Genomic DNA, 22,196 nt, shown 5'->3' on the forward strand with positions numbered 1-22,196 from the left:
TCATCATGGGGACTACTGACCTCTGATTTGTCACCAGCACCTGTAATTGTGTAGCGTCACATTAAGGAAGCGTGCCAAGGGTATAAAACGCAAACAGCCGTGGGGGAGAATAAATAAACTACTGTGTACTGTAACGCAGAATACCTTTATTGCATGGCTTTACTGCATGCATGCTGGTAGGAGTTTATATTATAGTCACACAAGATAACCAACTTAAATTGAGTTAATAAGATTGATCACATACCCACCAATATCCAAAAGGTTTAGGTGGGATTTTTATCAGGAGTAGCCTCAAGGTGGTGATGATTCAGATTCTTTTTATTTTTCGGTTGTTATTGTTACAGTGTACAGAGTGCTCCAACAGGTAGTGCTTGTGGCCAGTGGTTTTAGTAAACTAACGTCCTGATTTCGCCACCTAGAGGATCATTCAGTGAACAACATGTTTAAATGAGTTGCTTCGTTTTCAGTGAGTGTGATTTGTGTGCAGACCCTTTGACATAAAAGTACTAATATTACACACAGCTGACAACACTTGCAGTATACAATAAAGTCTGTTTACTGTTTACAGCTAAAGGCTGTGCTAAGGCAGTTAGCACAGCTCTATGAGAGAAACATTTGTATAAATCTCTTCAGAGAGAGCTGCAGAAATTTGTAAAAGTCTGGGGCGGAATATTAAAACTGAAAATATGAGCAAATCTGGAGGTGCTAGAAAGATGTAAACTTGCTATATCTCTGCATTCTGCAGCTATCAAAGTGTGATAAACCGGCTGTGCTTGTTGCATTTTGGGTAATGCAGGCAAGAAAAGCATGTTTGGTATAAAACAAAATAAAAGTAGGTTTGGGTTGGTTTGTTTTAACAGAGGTGCAGCAGTAAAACTGTCTGTCATACACACTCATAGCACACCTACAGTGTGCATGTGTTCAAACTCTTGTTTGGCATCTAACATGTTTTCATATACATTTTTTTATGCTTTACCTTTAAAGATGAGAACTTGCCTTTTGTCTATAAAGCTCCTCACAAGTCTGTCCTAGAATGACTCTATCCTGTATATTACTTTTTAAGTACAGCTTGAATAGGGAAAAAGAAATGTGAAACAATGTCTGAATAAGGTTTGTCAACCATCTTTAACAAAAATACTCATTGAGTACCTTTATGAATTCCATGCCCAGATTCATCAAAGTCTGAATTTTTTATCAGAAACTCTTGGTACTCTCATTGGTACATGGTTTTTATAGAGAGGCCATTCTCAAAATTATAAACACTTTTGATCATGTGCATCTGTTAAAAAGGTTAGCACTTGTTTATTTTTTATTATTTTTTTATTCCATGTTCAAAAAAATATTTATCACAAACAATAATGAAGAGAGATGTGCTTTTATAGAATTTATTGTAGAAAAGGAAACAACATTGAAATCATTTATTTTTTACTAAACCGCAGTTATACATTTTCCCATGAGTGTGATATGCTGAGGTGAATAGCTTTAGTCCACTTCCTCAATAGTAGGGCCCTGGGAGGTTCCTCCTGCCTGGCCGCCGCAGCTTCCTGATGGTGTTGCTCCCTGGTACAACTTTGTCACAACTGGTCTGCACACCTTCTCGAGTTCAGTCTGCTGGTGCTCATACTCATCTTTCTCTGCAAGCTGGTTGTTCTCCAGCCAGGAAATCGTCTGGTTGCACTTGTCAATGACCATCTTTTTATCCTCTTCGCTAATTTTACCTTTCAGACTCTCATCCTCAACACTGCTCTTCATCTGGTAGGCATAGGACTCCAGCGTGTTCTTTGCTGCAATCTTGTCTCTCTGAATGTCATCGTCATCCTTGTACTTCTCAGCATCCTGCACCATCTGCTCGATCTCTTCTTTGCTGAGGCGGCCCTTGTCATTGGTGATGGTGATTTTGTTTTCTTTGCCGGTGCTTTTGTCGACGGCAGATACATTTAGAATGCCGTTGGCATCAATGTCAAATGTTACCTCTATCTGTGGAACACCTCGGGGAGCTGGAGGGATACCTGTGAGGTCAAATTTGCCCAGACGGTTGTTGTATTTGGTCATGGCTCTCTCGCCTTCAAATACCTGAATCAGTACACCTGGCTGGTTATCTGAGTATGTGGAGAAGATCTGAGTCTGCTTTGTGGGGATTGTGGTGTTTCGCTTTATCAGAGGTGTCATAACACCGCCTGCGGTTTCAATGCCCAGAGACAGGGGAGCGACATCCAGCAGCAGCAGATCTTGGACATTCTCTGAGGTGTCGCCCATGAGGATGGCTGCTTGGACTGCTGCACCGTAGGCTGCAGCTTCATCTGGGTTAATGCTCTTGTTCAGGTCTTTGCCATTAAAGAAGTCCTGTAAGAGCTTCTGGATTTTGGGAATTCTTGTGGAGCCACCGACCAGGACAATTTCATGAATCCTGGATTTATCCAGCTTGGCATCCTGCAGGGCTTTCTCAACTGGGCCAAGTGTTCCCCTGAAAAGATCTGAGTTGAGCTCCTCAAAACGTGCCCTTGTGATGGAGGTGTAAAAATCAGTTCCCTCAAAGAGAGAGTCGATCTCAATGCTTGCCTGAGTGCTGGAGGATAAGGTCCTCTTTGCCCTCTCACAAGCTGTACGCAATCTCCTCACTGCTCTCTTATTCTGGCTAATGTCCTTCTTGTGTTTTCTTTTAAATTCCTCTACAAAGTGCTTGACCATTTGGTTGTCAAAGTCCTCCCCACCAAGGTGTGTGTCTCCTGAAGTGGCTTTGACCTCAAAGATGCCAGCTTCAATGGTCAGAATAGACACATCAAAGGTGCCTCCGCCAAGATCAAAGATCAGCACATTGCGTTCTCCTGTTTTGCCTTTATCCAGGCCATATGCAATGGCTGCTGCTGTGGGCTCATTAATGACCCTCAGAACATTTAGTCCAGAGATCACCCCAGCATCCTTGGTAGCTTGTCTCTGGGAGTCGTTGAAATAAGCTGGCACTGTGATGACTGCGTTTGACACCCTTTGTCCCAGGTAGGCCTCAGCTATCTCCTTCATTTTAACCAGGACCATGGAGGAAATTTCCTCAGGATAGAATGCCTTGGTCTCCCCTTTGTATTCCACCTGGACTTTGGGCTTTCCATTATCGTCAGTCACCTTGAAAGGCCAGAGCTTCATGTCGGACTGTACGACTGGGTCATTAAACTTTCTTCCAATCAGCCGTTTGGCATCAAAGATTGTGTTATTGGGGTTCATTGCAACTTGGTTCTTGGCAGCATCTCCAATAAGCCTTTCTGTGTCGGTAAAAGCCACATAGCTTGGAGTGGTTCTATTGCCCTGATCGTTGGCAATGATCTCAACTTTGCCATGCTGGAAAACCCCAACACAAGAATAGGTGGTGCCCAGATCAATGCCAATGGATACTCCCTTTGGTGCAGACATTTCGCCGGTTCCTAGTTCCTAGACAGATTTAGAAGACATTGCATTTAAATGGATAAAGTCCTGTTTTTGATAGTTTTCAGTATTAATAATATGTTTATTCCAATGATATTAACATAAAGTTTGAGCACTTGTCACACCCAAATCAGGGAGCTGTACTTAGAATTAAGAGCACACTGTCTGTGTAATCGTTAAAGCTAATTGCTAGGTAGTAGTTTTACAGCGGTGAGGGCTAGAATTCACAAGACCAGTGAATCTAAATGCTTCACTTAAAAAAACAAGTGAACTATAGATCTGTATCTGGTTATTCATATGTAGCCTTATTTTAATATTTAAATAAATAAACATTCAGACTAGGACTTAGAGACTATCCTTCATGAGTAAAGACTTAATATCAAGTATAACTGTTACACTGTTGCACATAACTGTTAAAGTTCTGGGTTTTTTTAGGAAATGAGTGAATTAGAGTAAGACACCCACACAAAGAAGTCCTCACTGTCTCTACAGTCTAAACTTTATCCAATCAGTGTTGCTACTTACTATCAGTGGTGCGCTCTCTGGTGCTCAGAAGTTCAGAAGGATATCCTGGGGATGTTTCCTTCGTGTCAGCTTTTGCCTCTGTTTCTTCTGGAGTTCATACCTAGACTGGCTGGGGCTCCTTGCTTATATAGTTACAACCAGGTTTCCAGAATGCTCCCGCCCCCTCCTCGTCAATGACTGAAGTGTTAATATTAGAAACTAATGCAGCTGGCCCGGTGCTCGAGGGCCGGTGAATATTCCAGAGTGAGACGGCAATCTGACCCTCAGCCAGCAGGGCCGACTCAGAGGGATACAATGTGGAGAATGTGGCAGTAAGGCACATTTAGGAATTGTGATGTGTTAAGTTGAAGTTTGAGCACCCATGAATGTCAGTTTTATCCCCAAAATAATCCAAAATATTTACCTACTGAGCCAGGGACTCACAAAAGGCCTCTCCTTCATTTTCTGTTCTCAGTTTGTCATGGTAAAAAGACTCGCTTTATTGCTGATTTAATGCAATCGTTTACATAGATAGTATACACTTATGTCATTTTGATCACATGAAATATTAAAGTGATCTTGTTGGATCAAATTAAGACGACTACAATCATATGCCTGACATAAAGTCTAATATATATATATATATATATGTTTTGCCAACACACAGCTCATACATTATAGTTATACTTACAACCAGAAGCAGTGGAAGGAAGACAGTTAATGTACTTCTAATAAATGCAGTTTTACAAAAAGGAATGGTTCATATAATTAAGCTCAGCGCTAGTATTATGTTATAAATCATTTAAAAGGCACATTCATATCATGGCCTCAAAGGTACTATCCAGTCAGAAAAACTCTTCAGTGAGGCGTCTGGAATTCAAGTGAGCAAATGGAAACTTGGGATGAAATGAGGGAAGATAAAGCAGTCAAAAAGTGTTTTACCAGCTCTCTGTAAGTCTTCTCCAACTTCCTTTTTAGGAAAGACATCAGCTGCTCCACACCCAGACATAAAACAACATCTTAATCTGTCATTAGCAAAACGACATTACTTGATCACAAGACGTGAATAAACAAGACTTCATCATTTTGTTTATGTAACAGGCAACAGTTCATCATCATCACTGCTATAATAAAAAGGATGACTGGATGTTACCTTTTAGGGCATGTATGCAGATACCATTGAAACGGATTATTTGACGTATATATAAAAACAAACATTTCTAAAATAATCTAAGTTGTAACACAGAGTTTGTTTTGGCTCAGCCTAAACTCTGGCTCATGGAATGTACCCGGCAAATCTTAATGTCACGGTAGACAAAATCGAAAAGGTATCCTCTGTTTCATTCTTACGGCCATCATTTGGCACTGTGCGTAAATGGGGTAAACAAATCAGCAACTCTGTGATCTAGTAACATAATCTGAAGCAACTAAATACGTGCACATACATCATAGCATGCAAGTAGGCTTTTGTTTAAACACCTGACAAGACGTGTAAAATGTTAGTTGGTTATATGTTTTCTACATGACTTTACTCGTCCTTTTTTATCATTTAACTCTACTTCTGAGGTGCTTTTAATAAGTTACATTCAGCATAAGTAAAATAATTCCTCCATTCTGTAGCTATTTAGAAAATAAAATAGATATCTCTGTTTGTTGCAGGGTAACTGTGCGTTGAGGATCGGGCATTCTCATTAATACCTGTAGAGAAATAAACAAAACAAAAAAAGAGTTTAATTAAATACCAGTTTAAAAAGTGAAAATATGGACTGGTGCGTGATAATAGAAGCAGAAAAAGGCAGGAGCACCTACCGGTAATAATTAGGTTTGAAAGGGCCATTCTTGTTGAGGCCCATGTATTTGGCCTGCTCGTCAGTCAGCTCTGTCAGGTGGGCATCAAAGTTGGGTAGGTGCAAACTGGCCACATACTCGTCTGGGGGAAAGAGACAAAATGTGTGTGATGTGATCTTTTTAGTGAAGCCACAGGGTGGCAACAATGAGCAGCCTTTCAGAGAAGCAGTAAAAACTAATTAGACTTCACAACTATTGTGATCCACACTTGCATACTGCTTATCATTTCTATACCAAAGTAGCACAGTTTCAGTTTAAACAAGGCTGATTCTTACCCATTTTCTTTGGAAGGAGATACACATCCTGTTTGTAACGTCCTTCTGGAGCATTAAACAACTCAATCAGTGCCAGGGCCTACAAAAAACAGAGCACACAGTGTTTACATGACTCACAATCTGGGAAACTATGTGCCTGCAGACTGCAGGTAGTTTAGTAAGAAGGGACACTGTTATTTACTCGCCCAAGAAGTTACTGACACTGGCTCTAAAGGAAGAGTAGAAATTACTAACCTGAGTTGTTGCAGTGATAGACAACACAAATGTCGGCACTGTGGAGCAGCTCAGATTTAAGAGGCGACCCTGGAAAAAAAATAAAATAATACAAGATGTCTGACAAAACTGTTTAGTGCTGAACAAACTCCTGTTTCAACCTAGTTATGAGTGATACAAACACAAACTTTTGAGAATTTAAAAGACAGTTTTGTGAAGACTATTAAGGAAAGCTACCTCTGCCAGCAGGACAACCCTCTTTCCATCAGGCCAGATGATATGGTCGACCTGAGAGCGAACCCTCTCCCAGGTCAGCTCGGGGCTGCGCAGGCTTGCCTGAGGACAAAAGACGTAAACACCATTGTGCTAACATTTCCATGTGGCTATGTTAGCATGTAAACAAAGAATAGTGGAACTCCTTGAATTAGAAACTTCTTCCAATGAATTCACAAAAATTGAGAAGTACAGCCAGGTCCATAAGTATTCATACAATCACACAATTTTTCTAGTTTTACCTCTATGCACCTCTACACTCTGCATCACAGCAGATCTTAAAACTAAAAAAAGAGAGAATCAAGATGTGAACAAGGTGGAGACTTTAAGCTTTAATTTAAGAGATTTAACAAAAGTATTACACTAACTGTTTAGGAAATTGCAGCCATTTTTATACACAGTCGCCCATTTTTAGAGGATCAAAAGGACTTGGAGTACTGGTTGACAAACAAATTTCGTGGTCATGTGAGGACTGTTCCCTTTTTATTCCCCAATAAATTAAAACAAGATAATTTCAAGTGTTGAACTTCTATTGGTTAACTTTTCATGCTCTTGACTCGAGGTTGTTGCAGAAGGTGAAAGCTGAAAAAATTAAACAAAGGTATCAGAGAGAGCGAGCAAATATTTCAGCAGTCACCAAATCAACAGTCTCAATGAATGCACTGGCCACCTCAGTGACAGCAAAAGGCCTGAAAGATTACAGAAAACAACTAACCAAGTGAACATCACTCTCAAGGAGGTAGCTGTGTATTGTCAAAATCTACAATCAAGAAACACCTTTATGAATGTAAATACAGTGTTCACAACCAGGTGCAAACCACTGGTGACACTCGAGAATGAGGAAGACCAGATTAGACTTTGCCAGAAAACATCTAAAAAGAGCCTGCGCAGTTCTGGAAAAAACATCTTTGGGTGTATGAAACCTAGATGAACTCGTACCGGAATGATGGGAAAAGAAAAGTCTGAAGAAGGAGAGAAAAAGTTCATAACTCCAAAACATACTAACCTTCGAACATGGTGGCAACAGTGTTATGGGATGGGTATGCATGGCTGCCTGCCAGTGGAACTGGGTCACTAATGTTTGTTGTTGTGATTGATAGAAGTAGCAGGATTAATTGTATACAGGGATATACTTTCTGCTCAGATTCAACCAAATGTTGCAAAACTGATCGAGCAAATGGATAATGTCCCAAAGAATGCTGCAAAAACTACCAAAGAGTTTCTCAATTTAAAGAAATGGGAAATTCTTCAATGGCCAAGTCACTCACCAGCAGAGCCAGTTTTGTGTTCAGTTACTGAATACAAAACCTAAGAGAGACCCACAAACAAGCAGCAACTTGAATGGGGCTGCAGTAAAGGCCTAGCAGAGCATGTCAAATGAGAAACACACACATTTGGTGATGTTAATGTGTTCTAGACTTCAGGCTGTCATTGACTCCAAAGGATTTTAATCCAAGTATTTAAAAAAATCATTATATTTACATTTTTTCAGTGTGTCAGATTATTTTTGAGCCTCTGAAAATGCTGAAGTGTGTATAAAAACAGTTTTTATACATTTCCTGCGTGTGATAGTGAACAGAGGCGAAACTACAAAAACTGTGTCATAGTCCAAAAACTTGCAATCTTTACTGTATGTTTTGGATCAAAGGGGCACACAGACATGTTACTTATTGATGTTTAAATTGAGATATTAAAGCCACAGGAAATTCAATGAGGAAAAACAAATTAAGTCACTTTTTATCATTTTCAAATTTCATTTTTGACTGAAAAGTTAACAACACAGAGAACAGGATGTTTTTTTGTTTACAGGCTCCTTTCTGTGTTTTACTTGTCATTTAGTGCCTGAATTTTCACACGTTAACCTTTCACTTTCACTTATTTAGGCTCCCCTACTGTTTATTCTAAGTAACCGTGCTTAAGAAGCTTTTTAAATCCATTGGGTATTTGTGGGGTTATTTGTTTGAAGTTTACCACATCAATCTCAGTATTGGAGTGTCCCATATTGCAGACGATGCAGCCATTCTTCATTCGGTCAAGCTGTTCTCTGGTGACGACATTCTTGTTGCCTGTATTTGAAGAAAAACACACGTAAGGTGTTGTTAACAGAGTCACCGAAGAGAGAATAAGCCAACGAAAATCAGATTTAAACTTGTGCTGCTGCTATAGCGGTGGAGTTACAGCTATATGTTTGGGCGACCGTGGCTCAGGGGGTTGGGAAGCGTATCTGTAACCGGAAGGTCGCCGGTTCGATTCCCGGGCTCTCTGTCCTGGTCGTTGTGTCCTTGGGCAAGACTTTACCCTACTGGTGTTGGCCAGAGGGGCTGATGACGCGATATGGCAGCCTCGCTTCTGTCAGTCTGCCCCAGGGCAGCTGTGGCTACAACTGTAGCTTGCCTCCACCAGTGTGTGAATGAATAGTGGCATTGTAAAGCGCTTTGGGTGCCTTGAAAAGCGCTATATAAATCCAATCCATTATTATTATATCTGCACTGGTGTTCATATTGCTGTCAACACACAAAACCAAAGAGCATCTGAGCATTTTGATTTAAAAAAAATCTGGTTTTCACCCAAAGCCCTTAACTGTAATATTTAAAAAGACACATGCTGAAAATGTTGTGATTATCAAAGCAGAAGTAATGGATGTCACAGCATGGGGTACAGTACCAGTGCAAGTTATCACCACGTCCATCTGCCGAATGACCTCGCTCAGCTTGACCACTCGGAAACCGTCCATGCTGTGTGGACACGCATATTATAGAAGACCAGATTAGAAAAAAAGAAAGAAAGAAAGAAAAAAAACCACTGATAATATTCACTTGTTTGTAGCTTGCAATGCACAGGTGAGCAATGCTAAATAGTGAGAGTCAGTGAGTCACCATGCTTGCAGGGCACAGATGGGGTCAATCTCTGTGATGCACACAATGGCTCCGAGAGCTTTGAGAGCAGTGCAGCAGCCTTTCCCCACCTAAAGAGCACAAGACAGTGCACTAAAAAGATCTGCTGGACTAAAGTCATTCCATCTAAAGGTAAAAAAAATTTTTAATAAAAGAATGATTCACCTCTCCATACCCACACACAACCACTTGTTTGCCTCCAAACATAATATCTGTAGTTCTCTTCAAGCTGGCAAAGACAACAAAAGCGACACATCATTGTGACCATATTGCTCCAAATACAACAAAACCTCATAACAGCAACTTTCTTGGTGATTAATTTTCCTCACCCATCGAGGATAGATTCACGGCAGCAGTAAAGGTTGTCGAATTTCTGCTTGGTAACCGAGTCATTCACGTTCATCGCGGGCACACACAGCTTGCCAGCCTTAGACAGCTGGTACAGTCTGAAAGGACACATGGGGAAAACATGTTCAGGCATATATGCTGGCCGAACACACGTGAATCTTTCCACACAAACGTGGATGCAATTCTGTGTGACCTTACACTTGGCAGAATATCTGGCTAATGAAGTCCACTGAGAGCTTTGCATATACCGTAGAGTTGCTGTGCCCAGCATTTGAGCTTTGCCATGCTTTTCAAATATTCTTCCATCATCTAAGCACAGCTGATCAGTAAAACTAACAGAAATGTATGCATTCTCCTGTCATTTTAAACCATTTGCTACACAAAAACTAACATTATGCTTGAGCACATAAAACTCCAATAAGCAAAACTAAACAGAAAATAATTTTAAAGCAGTGCTGGTGATTTTTATTTGTCCTTACCTATGACCAAAAAATTAGTCTGTGCATAAAAAACCTGAATATGATTTATATAATGGCCTTTGATACAGGTCCAATTTCTGCTGACAAAGCCATTCATTCAAAGTCATTCATCATGAAATGTATTCACTGAGAGCTTAAATTGCTTCTAGTGCATCTCTATCTCCAAAAAAAAAAAAATTAAGGAAATACCAATAAAAAAAAGAAAAGGGATTAAAAGCAGCTTAGTTTAAAAAAAGTAAAACGTCAGAGGGCATGACTATGTTGGATAGTTTCTAGATTTATTTTAAACTCTAAAGTAGAGTCGTGTTCAAGACATAGATACCAAACACACTCCACTATAAGTCAAATCCATGTGTGAAAAGCACTGCTGCAAATTATTTGTATTTGCTGGCTGCTACGTGCTGAACAGTACATCCCATTTATGTTCAGGTAATTAGATCCTGTAACTGCCACCATAGTGCTAATAGCAGTATAGTTAGTTTGTTTAGCATATCGTTTGATCATTTTAAAAATGTTTTACACAACCGATATAAAATTCTAATTAGAATTTTAAAAAAAATATCCATTAATGATAATTTAAGTTCTAACCAGTGCACTTGTCACAGCACAATGATTTGTCCTTTGTCTTTTAATTTATTAAGTATTTACATTAGTTTGACTTTTATATTTTGTTGTCAGTATATACAGTACTGAATCTGCAAAGAGCTGATGAGTATTAAATGGCTCAAAAACACTGCGACAAGCTTAATTATTTATAATTCATAATAAGCTGCCATAAGCACATGTCTATGCTGTAAAGAATATACAGCCTGGGTGTTACTGACATATTTTATAATGAAATCAATGTAAACCAAAAAGAATTACCAGACAGAAATTGCAGTTCAAAATACAAAAAGGCACGTGCTGCAGATAAAATTTAAACTCCACTAAAGCTCTAGATTTGCGACCTCATCTGACCTGTGAACACCAGTGACACTCTCCTCCACAATGCCCCTGGCTTTTTTGAAGACGCTGGGATACTTCTTGTAAACCCAGTGGGTTAAGTCTCCACCATCATCCAGGATCTATGGGGGAAAAAAAGTCAACATGGAAGATGTGCACACAGAAAACAGCAAGAGACTAAGACAGGCATTACACTTATCACATGACTATCCAGGTAATACCATATTGGCCTGCCAGCCTTCAGTGTTGACACAGCGATCAATACACCACCAGAAGTCGTCCTCTGATTCACCCTTCCATGCAAACACAGGTACCCCTGCAGGAAACAAAGCACACATAATTACAGGCAAAGACAGCATGAGCCACAGCTCCATTAGTGCACATTACACAGTGAAAGGAGAGGTGCAAAGTGCTCTTAAGTTTTAAGCTTTCTTTGGGTTCATCTAACCTTATGAGCAATAAAGCAAAGAAAAATACTTTATTTTATTTTAGATAGTACATAGTTATTTGGAATTACATATTTTTTGTTCCACCCTATTGTTAATAGGCCTCTTCTTGCTTCTTTATTATACTTACCCGTCTCTGCAAGAGCAGCAGCCACCTCATTTTGAGTGGAGTAAATGTTACAAGCAGTCCAGCGACACTGGGCACCAAGTGCTACCAGAGTTTCAATCAGGACCTGAGAAGGACCAACGAAATATGAAGATAAAGAAAAAAGTAACAGAGATAAGAAGAGAAAAAGATGTCACATTAAAGGGACCGCTGATGAGTAGGATGAGCGGACGTACTGCTGTCTGAGCAGTGATATGGGTACAGCCTACTATCTTCGCCCCAGCCAGTGGCTTCTCCCCCTGGGCTCTCTTCCTCAAGGAGATCAGGGCAGACATGTCTGTGGATGAACAGATCAAGCAGCAGTTAATGGTACCTGAGAGGACACAAAGGCCAGGTTTTGTTTTGGGCGAGATAAGAAGGAAAGACCTTTTCGAATTCAAAAACAAACGATACCTAGAAGGCGGATGTGCAGTATATGGCTGTAAAATGGGTACTAACTGAACAACAACGTTAGCAACAGCTGTTGCAACCCAGGTTTTAAGGCTGAACAACACTTGCCAGGCACTTACGCCTACTTATCTCTCACATGGATAATGTAAACAGGCAGAAAGGCAGACAAGAACAGAGAAACAGCAAAAGAAACCACACCATTGTGTTTTGAATTGTGAAGAAAAGATCAAATGAAATATCATCATGTTCCAAATAACACCAGCTTTGGGTCATAAACCACAGACACCAGGTAATCTATATTTTAAAATAAACAAAAGATGACGAACAATGAAGGAATACATATAGTGTGTAACAGTGTAGTTACATAACTACCCTATTACACACCTGCATCACGATAAAATCAATATGTGGCCATCTTTTAAATTTAAACTACATCGTCCTGTTTGAAAAAAGGATTTCATAAGAAAACTTTAACCTGTTTTGATCAAAGTACAGACAATCATAGGTAAAAATTCTTTCATCTTTGAAATGTCCACAATGCGCCAGTGAGGTCTGATACATACATACCTTGTTCTGCAATTTCAATTTCTCGGCGCCCAAATTCAGCTTGTTTGATGTTCTTCACACAGAAGTCGCTGCTGCCGTGGGTGTTGACCTGGGCTTTGTCCCGGGGAGAAGTTTCATCATCGGAGCTGTCAGTGTAGGATGCAGCTTACAAATAGAGAGCACAAAAGGTCACTTTTGTGGTAAAGCACACAAAAGAGCCAGTTGCGAAATTTATGCTTTCAATGCATTGTGTAAAAGCTGGAGCTACAGTGTGTATTTTTGTGATGTATATGAATAGCTTCTCCAGGTGGACATGCAAACATAACTCAATCAAAGAACTGTTAAGTGAACTTCAAAAACATACAAAAAATGTTTTGTTTTGTTTTGATTTATGTATGACTGAAGTAATTGCTCAGTTTTCAGCAATGAAAGTGAAAGTACCTGAGCTGTAGCTGTCTGTGGAGGACTGCGAGATGGACCGTGACAGCGAGCGGCGCCCTGCCTTGGTCGGATACTTGCTGAATTCCTGTTTGTCCTCTGCATTCGCAAACTGGATCTGCAGAGAGCCAAGGAAAATGCCACACAGTGTAAACATCAAAAAACAAAACAATCCAGATATTTAGCGATTTGATATTTGAAATCTTCTATCTCTATGGATTTATCGGACGTCAATGGGACAAGTGGAGGTCAATAGGACAAGGTATCATCATCATCACATCTTAAAAGTGATGACACTACACCATACACCGTACCTTCACACTTCATTAGTTTATGTTTGCATTCATTGTCCTGTTTCTGTTATTATCCCTTCTAAAGATAAATCAGCTTGTTACAGGAAATCACAGGTGGATCAAGAACAAGGATGCTGATGCTTATTTTTAGATGGTCCCTTGTGATTTATGTTTTGTTCAAATGCATGCGCTTCAGTTATTGTTGGTTGTGATTCATCGTGTCAATCCAAGCCTTCAAAGGGCCCAAGATGAAAGATCTGGAAAAAGATAAATTGGATCACCAAACAGCTAGTGTGGCTATTTTCTAGCCAGGCATTTGATAAAAGTCTAAACTGTTGAATCTCTAAACCAAAGCACTGGAGAACTGATTTTAACTGGTCACAGAACGGTAAATAGAGGACTGTATGAAAGACACAGTTTAGGCCAACATCACAGGCAGCTCAGTTACTCAGTGCTTATATTATAGGTAATATTTCTGGTACCTTTTTGTTTTGTTTAATTTTGTAACCTAATGATGACAGAAAAACAACTACTGCAAGTTTAGCAAGCTCGGTAAGTATGACCATTATCTTCCATGGAAGGACCAACAAAAGCAATGTTACCTAAACATTACTATGTTCTATCACTGTCTGCCTTTCCAATAATTTCTACCCGTGTCTTTGTGTAAAGTCTGCGACCTCATCCGTGATATTGTGCCACGTGTCTTCCTCACAACACTGTTTAATATCACAGCATTGTATAATGTCATAAAAGCATGCCTAGTGTCCACGCACAAAGGCTTGAAGCATTTTCCAAAATACTTTTTTCCATGAAAAATGTTACAAGAAAATGGTTCACTTGACCATGTCCAAAGTTCATGACACCTATTCAAAGGTATTCTTATTTCTTGAGCTTTTTAATTCTTCATGGTCTTCATGGTCATGCAGTCAAGGAGTGAGGATTTCAGAAGGATAGATCTTTACACAACTCTACCATAAACATTTACTATGAGTCACTGATAAATTGTGGCAATGCACAGAATTCCCTCTGTCTCCTATTTAAATCTTCATATCATGTGTTTGGACTGCAAACTCAAGTGCAGACTGACAGAGTTGACACAACACACAGATGAAGAATCCGGGAAGACATGTATCCCAGATTAACAAGAGTGAGTCAGATCACACTCGAGTATGTGTGTGTACACTGCACATACATCAACCTGTAGCTATGTCCTTCAGGTAGAGCGTACTGTTAACAATTATGAAGAGTAATAACGCAATACTGAAACAAAATCAAATTAGCAGATTTTCTTTATACATACAAATTTAGTTCTGATAGAACGTTTTACGGGTGGATGCAACAGCTACACATGACTTCACATCAACAAAATCCCCCAAAAAGCTGAGGCTGATTGAATGGGCTAACATCAGCATAATGCACAATCACTAGGGAAAACACCCCAACATAACCATAACTTTAATTCTCTGCTTTTATCCTAATTACAATGATCTTCATTAACTTAAAATGTGTGGTCAAAATGCCTAAAACATCACTAACCTTATTTACTCAGCATTTTAACCCACAACGCCTCTTTCCATGAGCAGTGACACCTGGGCTTGAGAAACTTACCGTGTCGGTATAAAGAAACTCAAGAAGCCTGTGAGACAGGCTAAGCTCAGGAGAGCTCTGCATGTCTCTGTTTTCACAACTGTGAGTGTGCTCCATCTCATATGTTCGCAAAATATGTCAACATGAGTACTTCTATGTTTACTTTGCATCACTTTGCAGCCTTGAGGATTCAACAGACATTTCACACAGTCTCTTGAGCTTTACTGAATTGTTCTTTCTCAATATTCAGACCAAAATCAAGAGGCTAATCTAATTAATGATGAATTACTCAGCGTTGGTGAAGACAGCATTATGTTTCAACTACGCCTACACAGGGGACCTGTGTGAATAACCTTGGTGTTTACTAGGAAAAATTGTGCTACTCCCTGCAGGTAAACTGAAATTTATGTTTCAAGGGAAAAAAAGTTTCTGTTAAGTGCAGGAAGAAGACAAAAACCTGTGACTGCCAAAAAATACTAAGGCTCCTGTGTGTTTGAGCCATCTAGTATCTAGAAGAAGTTCTCAGTGATACATTAGCAGCAACTCACCCTTTCTCTCCCATGCCCATGCCCATGCTTGTGTGCCATTGTTTCTTCCGTTTTCCAGCCTATCTGCCTGTTGCTGTGTGTCCTCTGTGCAGTAGTACTAGGTGTCCCTGATGCTATTATCCCAGAACACTCCCAGGCAGAGCCAGGGGGAGGTTCCCACCTATTATCATGATTTCTAATGGCCAACCTGGAGAGAGAATGAGAGAGAGAGAAAGACCTAAAGAGAAAGGGAGGGTTTATTCCAACCAAGCTTCTCTTTCTCTTTAGTCTCTCCAGTTATGCCCTTGACAACTTGACGCTAAAATCTGCAGGTTGTATGTTATGGTGAGTTTTTAATTGCTGAGGCGGCACATGCAAAAAGATTCAGGTATATATGTAGGTTGCGCACAAACGAGAACTGTTTCAAAATCACATGAACACAAAGTAATAAACAAATTTGCCTCTGCTCTTATTTTACACCTATGCTCCTGATTTGCACAACTAAAGTAAACAGAGATTGACAGAAGGAATTAAACTCTGTTTCCATTAGCCTTCTGCTGCATCAATACGTGTCCCATGCAGTCCCTACAGCTAAAAATACCCTTTCTCTCCTAGATAGCAGGCCAGGTCAAAGACTTAAGCTGTGGAGTGTGACTTTCAGTCAGTGTTGTAAGGGCTCAATGTAGGCCTGACATAAGGCGACGCTAGCTACTTAGTCAGACACAGCTAGTGCTCTAAATCACTGCCCTGCGGAAAAGGCATACAGTCTTATCCACATCACCTGCTCTTTGTATACAGACTACTCACAGTGATTAAAACAGGTTCAAAGACATGTGGCCTGCAATATTTATATAAGTAAAAATGGTGCAGTGACACACTCAAAGGAGTGAAGTCCAGTTGCAGTTTTCAAATCAGGGTACTTCCTTTGGTGTGCAAAGGCACCTGTTTAGATCAACACATGCATGACCGATTACAGTGTTGTGAAAAAAATACAACTCTACTAATCCTTTCTCCAAGACTATCCGACCTTTACATAAGTAAAGAGCATAAGTCCTAAAGCAGTTCAGAATCCTAATCTTACTATCAAGTTGTTTTTCCCCTGGATTATCTTACTGCACTGTTTATTAAGAAATCCAAACTCCTGATAACAAATACTGTAATTAAACTGTACCTGTACTGTGCTTTATTTCTAACCTTATGATGACTTTTCCTTCACTGGAAATGACTGTAAGTTTACACATGTAACACAGAATGTGCCAGGTACATTTTATCTTTACATTTTTTCAAAGCACACTCATGTCTGTGTCTTTAGACATGAATGTGAATGTCTCTGTATCCGATTCTGGCAGCAGGGCAACCCAGATCATCCCTGCCTGAGCCCCTGCTTCACCTTTAACTTTACCCATTTTCTTTGCTGTGCTGTTTTACCACACTACATTTTCCAGTCTTCGTTACCACTTACCAGGAGGGGAAAAGTTATGTTTGACCTTCATGAATCTCTTCCATAATGTTGGCAGACATGCAGGATGAGAGAGTGAAGCTAAGGTATCATCACATTTCAGATCCTACAAAGCAGCCCACAGGAATCAGATAAATATGATGATGCATGAACAGATTCACGGTGAGCAAATCCCATTCCCAGGGGGCGTATTACATAACCATTAGATGGATTCAGAGAGAGAGGAGGCAGAGGATTGGTGTTCTCTGACTCATCTGCCCTCACGCTAACTCACTCGTTTTTAATTTGTAGCATTGACTTTGTTTACTCACGTCACCTTTCAATGTAGTAGTTCTGCTGAGTTCTAAGTCTTCTTTTCAATATGTCATTTATTGTGATTTCAATCAGTTTGACACTTTTTCCAGTCATTTACAGTAGTTTCTTTAATCATTCTTCTTTTTTTTTAAGCAAACAGACTGCTCAGTTTGACACCGGGCTCTCACATTTATTCATAACACAGTGCTTTGTTTTCATAAGCGCAGTTCACATTCCTACAATCCAATATGTTCTCATCAGGCACCCTGAGGCGGCTCACAGTCCACACATTATTGCATTCTGTGAGCTAGCAGCTTGAAGTCTACGATGTTGAGAAAACAGTCGTTTTTATTATTCAGTTATTTATCAATTATTATAAACACACTTTGGTTAAACTTACTCAATTCACAAATCCAGCCACATGGACAAGATGACAGGAATAACAAACATACATAGTGCAATTTTTCCACACTGCGTAATGATACATTGCTTGTAGCTTACTTATGAGTGAGAGAAAAACCTACTGTTCCTTTAACAAGGTAAGTCAGATGTTTCAGTCTGAACACTGTTTTTTGATGAGCCTTACAGAATTCTAATAAGTGGATCTTTAAGGCATCATACAAAAAAAGTAAGCTCAACCCTGATTACATAATAAGACAGAACTCGAGACCACTTGTGCATTTGTGTTTTTGAGGTGGCATGAAGTAAGTTTACTCCTGAGTGCTGAAATACTGTTTGTTAAAACACATATGAGCTGATATTTTCATTTCATGCACCTGTTATGCACAAATATCTAATCAGCCAATCACATGGCAGCAAGTTAGTGAATTTAGGCAAATACATGTGGCTAATAATACATGCTAAAATTCAAAACAATTCACATCGGTGATGTGGGGAGATTTCTTAGCACACTTTGAACACATCATCTAAATGTCACAGACTGCCTGAGTAATGCTGCTGCTGCTGATGTCCATCCCATTTATAATACAGTGTAATCATCTTCTAATGGGTTCATCCATCAGTACAACACACCATTTCACAAAGCTCAAATCATCTCAAACTGGCTTCATGAGCATTACAGTGAGTTCAGTGCACTCAAATGGGATCCACAGTCACCAAATCTCAATCCAATAGAGCTCCTTTGGAATGTGAAACGGGGGAGATTCACATTATAGGTGTGCATTCAACAAATCTGCAGTAACTGTGTGATGCTATACATGATAAATATGAACTAGCACCTTGCTGAATCTATGCCACAAAGACTTAAGATAGGTCTGAAGGCAAAGGGGCATCCAACCTGGTAGTAGCAAGGTATATCTAAATCTAATCAGGCATAATATTAGGACCACTGACAGGTGAAGTAAATAACACTGATTATCTCTTCATCATGGCACCTGTTAGTGGGCGGAATATATCAGGGAGCTGTTGAACATTTTGTCCTCAAAGTTTAGAAGCAGAAAAAAATGGAGAAGTGTAAGGATTTGAGCGAGTTTGACAAGGAACATTATGAAGGGTAAACAACAGTTTCAGAGCATCTCCAAAACTGCAGCTGTTGTGGGGTGTTCCCTGTCTGCAGTGTTCAGTATCTATCAAAACTGGTCCAAGGAAAGAAAAGTGGCAAAGCAGCGACAAGGTCATTGGAGGGCAAGGCTCAATGAGGCATGAGGGGGGGGAAGGCTGGCCTGTGTGTCCAATCCAACAGATGAACTACTGTAGCTCAAACTGATGAAAATTTTTCTGGCAGAAAGGTGTCAGAATACACAGAGCATTGCAGGTTGTTGTTTATAGGGCTGCATAGCTGCAGACCAGTCAGGGTGTCCATGCTGAACCCCTGTACCCCCAAATGCACCAACAATGGGCACATGAGCATCAGATGAATAATTTTCTATGTGGTATAATTTTCTTTCATACCACATGGATGGCAGGGTGCACTTATCTCGGGAACACCTGGCACCAGGATGCACTAGGGGAGGAGAGCAAACCAGCCCTACGCTGGCAATGTTCTGCTGTGAAACCTTGGGTCCTGCCATCCACATGGATGTTACCTTGAGATATACCACCGAAGCATTGTTGCAGATAATGTACACCGTTTCATGGAAACAGTATTCCCTGATGGCCTCTTTCAGCAGGATAATGCACCCTGCCACAAATAGTTTGAGGAGCACAACAATTTTGACATCTTGACTTGGCCTCCAAATTCCTCAGATCTCAATCCAATTGAGCATCTGTGGAATGCGCTGGACAACCAAGGCTGATCCATGGAGGCCCCAACTCACATCTTACAGGACTTAAAGGATCTGCTGCTAATATCTTAGTGCCAGAGATCACGGCACACCTTCCAGGGGTCTAGTGGAGTCCATGTCTCAGTGGGTCAGCAGCAAAAGGGGGACCAATACAATATTCGGCAAGTGGTCATAATGTTATGACTGATAAGTGTATATGCGAGTATTTAAAAGTGCAAAGCAGCTAACATTAGGTCATAACACAGATGTGTGAATCATAAAAATATGTGTCAAGCACAGACAAAGTCACCCCCAAAGAACCACGGGTATCAGAAGTCAGAGGTCACCTTGAGGAACTGAAATATATCTGATATTACTAACACAGTTGCCAGACATTATAACTAAAAAGTTCCAGAGGGCTTAATCACCACTCTGTGACACAGTCTCATATGATCAGGAAAAACGTCCCTGGCAGAAAAGTCTGCAGAGATTTGAGCAGGTTTGTTCTGAGAAACAGACAAAGAAGCCTCTAATCAGGAGTTCCATGATTATCCACTAGCCAGTACCAGATGCTGTGAAGAGCTACCTCATGTGGGTTTTTGCTGTTTTCTCAGATTATATAACACGCAAGAAACTCAACATTCACAGGTTCTTCTCACAGGCGCACCCTGTGCTGCTTTTGCATGTTCATGATGCTTTTCCTCCAACTAACACTGATGATGTCCTCATTACCTGCACATGAGAACTAATTAAAGACAGATATAGAGCTCACTACACATTAATGTGATAAACGTTTAGGTTCAGTTCCCATGTTATTACACATTTGCAAATCTGAAGGTTCTGTAACTGTAACTACAGTTTATGGTGGATTTATTTTTTTTCCCACAACACAAGGGTACACCTGATTAAATACCCCCCCCTCCTCAACTGGGGGACCCCACAGACTCAGTTGCGTTAGCCCTCACACAGTAGTTCTGCACTTTGCTGAGGTCTTAAATCAGAGGTTTAAGAGCTCAGCTTGGCTTTTAGTTGTTTCCTGCCTGCTGGCATAATGTTGACATTGTGCTTTAAACAGACGGGAAGGCAACTTGAAGACAGATTTTAACAATCATCTTGTCTTTAAAATTATATGTTCTTACCCCAGTAATAACACAGTAGAAGGTATTATTAGAGTAACACTACATATGAGACAGTTAGCAAAGCTTTCCTTAATAGCTGGCTTCTAAGATACATGAATATGGGTACTTTAAATGTTTAAGATTATTTTTGCACTTCCCACCTCACATTGGGATGGAATGTCCATCATTCAAGAATGCATTAAAGCTCCAACAAAATTCCCAATGACAACTTTGGAGCAGACAATCACACTGCGCCTTATTAACAATACATCAACACAGTACATTACATTGCCTACACTTGGACTTCACTGCAGCACAATGCGTACCAACGTGAAATCCCCTCCTTACTGTGTCTGTGCCCAATGGCAGTGACTGCTGGGAGCATCACGTTTCTTACCTTCTTGACGGATTTCAGTGTGGGGACTGCGGTGAACGCTGCGGAAGTCATTTCTCCAACGTTCATATTCACATCACTGCTGTTTTTGCTGACAGTCAACACGGAATATTTTTCCGCAACGTTTTCGGTCTCCTTGACATATTTCGTGCCCTGTTTAACCTCCGTCTTGCTGTCCACAACTGTGTCTGTCATTGCATCCGAGTGATATCGATACTGTTACTGGAGAGGAGAGGGGGGAACAAAAGCCGGTTCTGGATTGAGTTGAAACTAATACCCTTAGCTTCGCCTTCTTGCTCTCTTGGCTAAAGCTTCGTGGCTTAAAAATGACCGAACCGACGCTGAAGCACTACACCACGGAGCAAAGCTAACAAAGTAGCCCACTTCACTAGATATGACGCTTTTTTTCTCCCTTATCTACTTTCTAAAAGACTCGCACGGCCACTTGCTTCGGTCCTGCAGGTCTGCTGTCATCCACAGACGGCAACATCTCCCAAGGTGAGGGAGGGAGGGGTTTTGTTGAGGCTGTCAGACAAACCAGTGGGCAGTGTGTAGGCGGTCATAAGCCAGTTAGCTCCAGTGGACAGGAAAGTGACTGCTGAATGTAACGGCTCAGGCCTCGCTACCCATAAGAAAATAAATTACATAATTTATTCGTCATTCGTGAGGCTTAAATGTCAGATGTTCAGCACTGCAGTTTTTTTATTTTGCTCTGTTTTTTATGCTTGGTGCTACACTTGACTGTTATACAGCCCTCTGTTAATCAGCGTAGCGCTCTTAATGCAAGTCCCGCCCACTTTTTAATGATTGGCTGATCGGGGACCCGCGTCTGCAAGCTACAGCCCCCGATTGGCAGAGTTTGCTAATCGCGATGCTTTACCTGGGAGGTCCTGTTCAGGGAAAAGGGGAACTGAAGTCAACCTCCGGCTAAATGTACACGACTACACGTGACTACTTTGATGTTTCAGCTGCCTTACTGAATAAGATAATTAACTGAATTTAAAATTCTTTAAGACTGCAGCAGGACCAGAATTCTGTATTTGCAATTTCAAAGGTAATAAGATAATAAAGGCCTTATATATCCTATATTTCTGAAATTCTTTATATGGGTCAAGAGTTATTTTCA

At 40.4% G+C, this 22,196-nt stretch overlaps 2 protein-coding genes across 4 annotated transcripts; both read right to left on the reverse strand.

Moving 5' to 3' along the window:
* Positions 1–188: 188 nt before the first annotated feature.
* hspa1b (heat shock protein family A (Hsp70) member 1B) lies at positions 189–4,261 on the reverse strand. Its single transcript, XM_084916035.1, has 2 exons — positions 3,940–4,261; positions 189–3,420 (listed from the first exon to the last, which is right to left on the reverse strand). The coding sequence occupies exon 2, from the start codon at positions 3,400–3,402 to the stop codon at positions 1,483–1,485; it is 1,920 nt and encodes a 639-aa protein (XP_084772161.1). The 5' UTR covers positions 3,403–3,420; positions 3,940–4,261; the 3' UTR covers positions 189–1,482.
* Positions 4,262–4,375: 114 nt separating this feature from the next.
* Positions 4,376–21,667, reverse strand: ahcyl1 (adenosylhomocysteinase-like 1). 3 transcript variants are annotated; one of them, XM_084916038.1, is made up of 17 exons: positions 21,074–21,666; positions 13,180–13,294; positions 12,760–12,903; positions 11,979–12,079; positions 11,767–11,869; positions 11,412–11,506; positions 11,206–11,312; positions 9,751–9,867; positions 9,587–9,650; positions 9,404–9,492; positions 9,192–9,262; positions 8,499–8,593; positions 6,492–6,590; positions 6,276–6,344; positions 6,042–6,120; positions 5,728–5,848; positions 4,376–5,616 (listed from the first exon to the last, which is right to left on the reverse strand). In XM_084916038.1, exons 1-17 carry the CDS (start codon positions 21,263–21,265, stop codon positions 5,610–5,612), a joined length of 1,668 nt encoding a protein of 555 aa, XP_084772164.1. In that variant the 5' UTR covers positions 21,266–21,666; the 3' UTR covers positions 4,376–5,609. The 3 variants fall into 3 exon arrangements, with proteins under 3 accessions (XP_084772164.1, XP_084772166.1, XP_084772165.1); XM_084916040.1 differs by lacking the exon at positions 21,074–21,666 and adding an exon at positions 15,605–15,698; XM_084916039.1 differs by lacking the exon at positions 4,376–5,616 and having other exon boundaries at positions 5,724–5,848; positions 21,074–21,667.
* Positions 21,668–22,196: the final 529 nt, after the last annotated feature.

Source organism: Perissodus microlepis, chromosome 20, assembly GCF_051167445.1.
Source record: "Perissodus microlepis isolate ML-2025 ecotype Zambia chromosome 20, ASM5116744v1, whole genome shotgun sequence".
NCBI classification, from domain to species: domain Eukaryota; kingdom Metazoa; phylum Chordata; class Actinopteri; order Cichliformes; family Cichlidae; genus Perissodus; species Perissodus microlepis.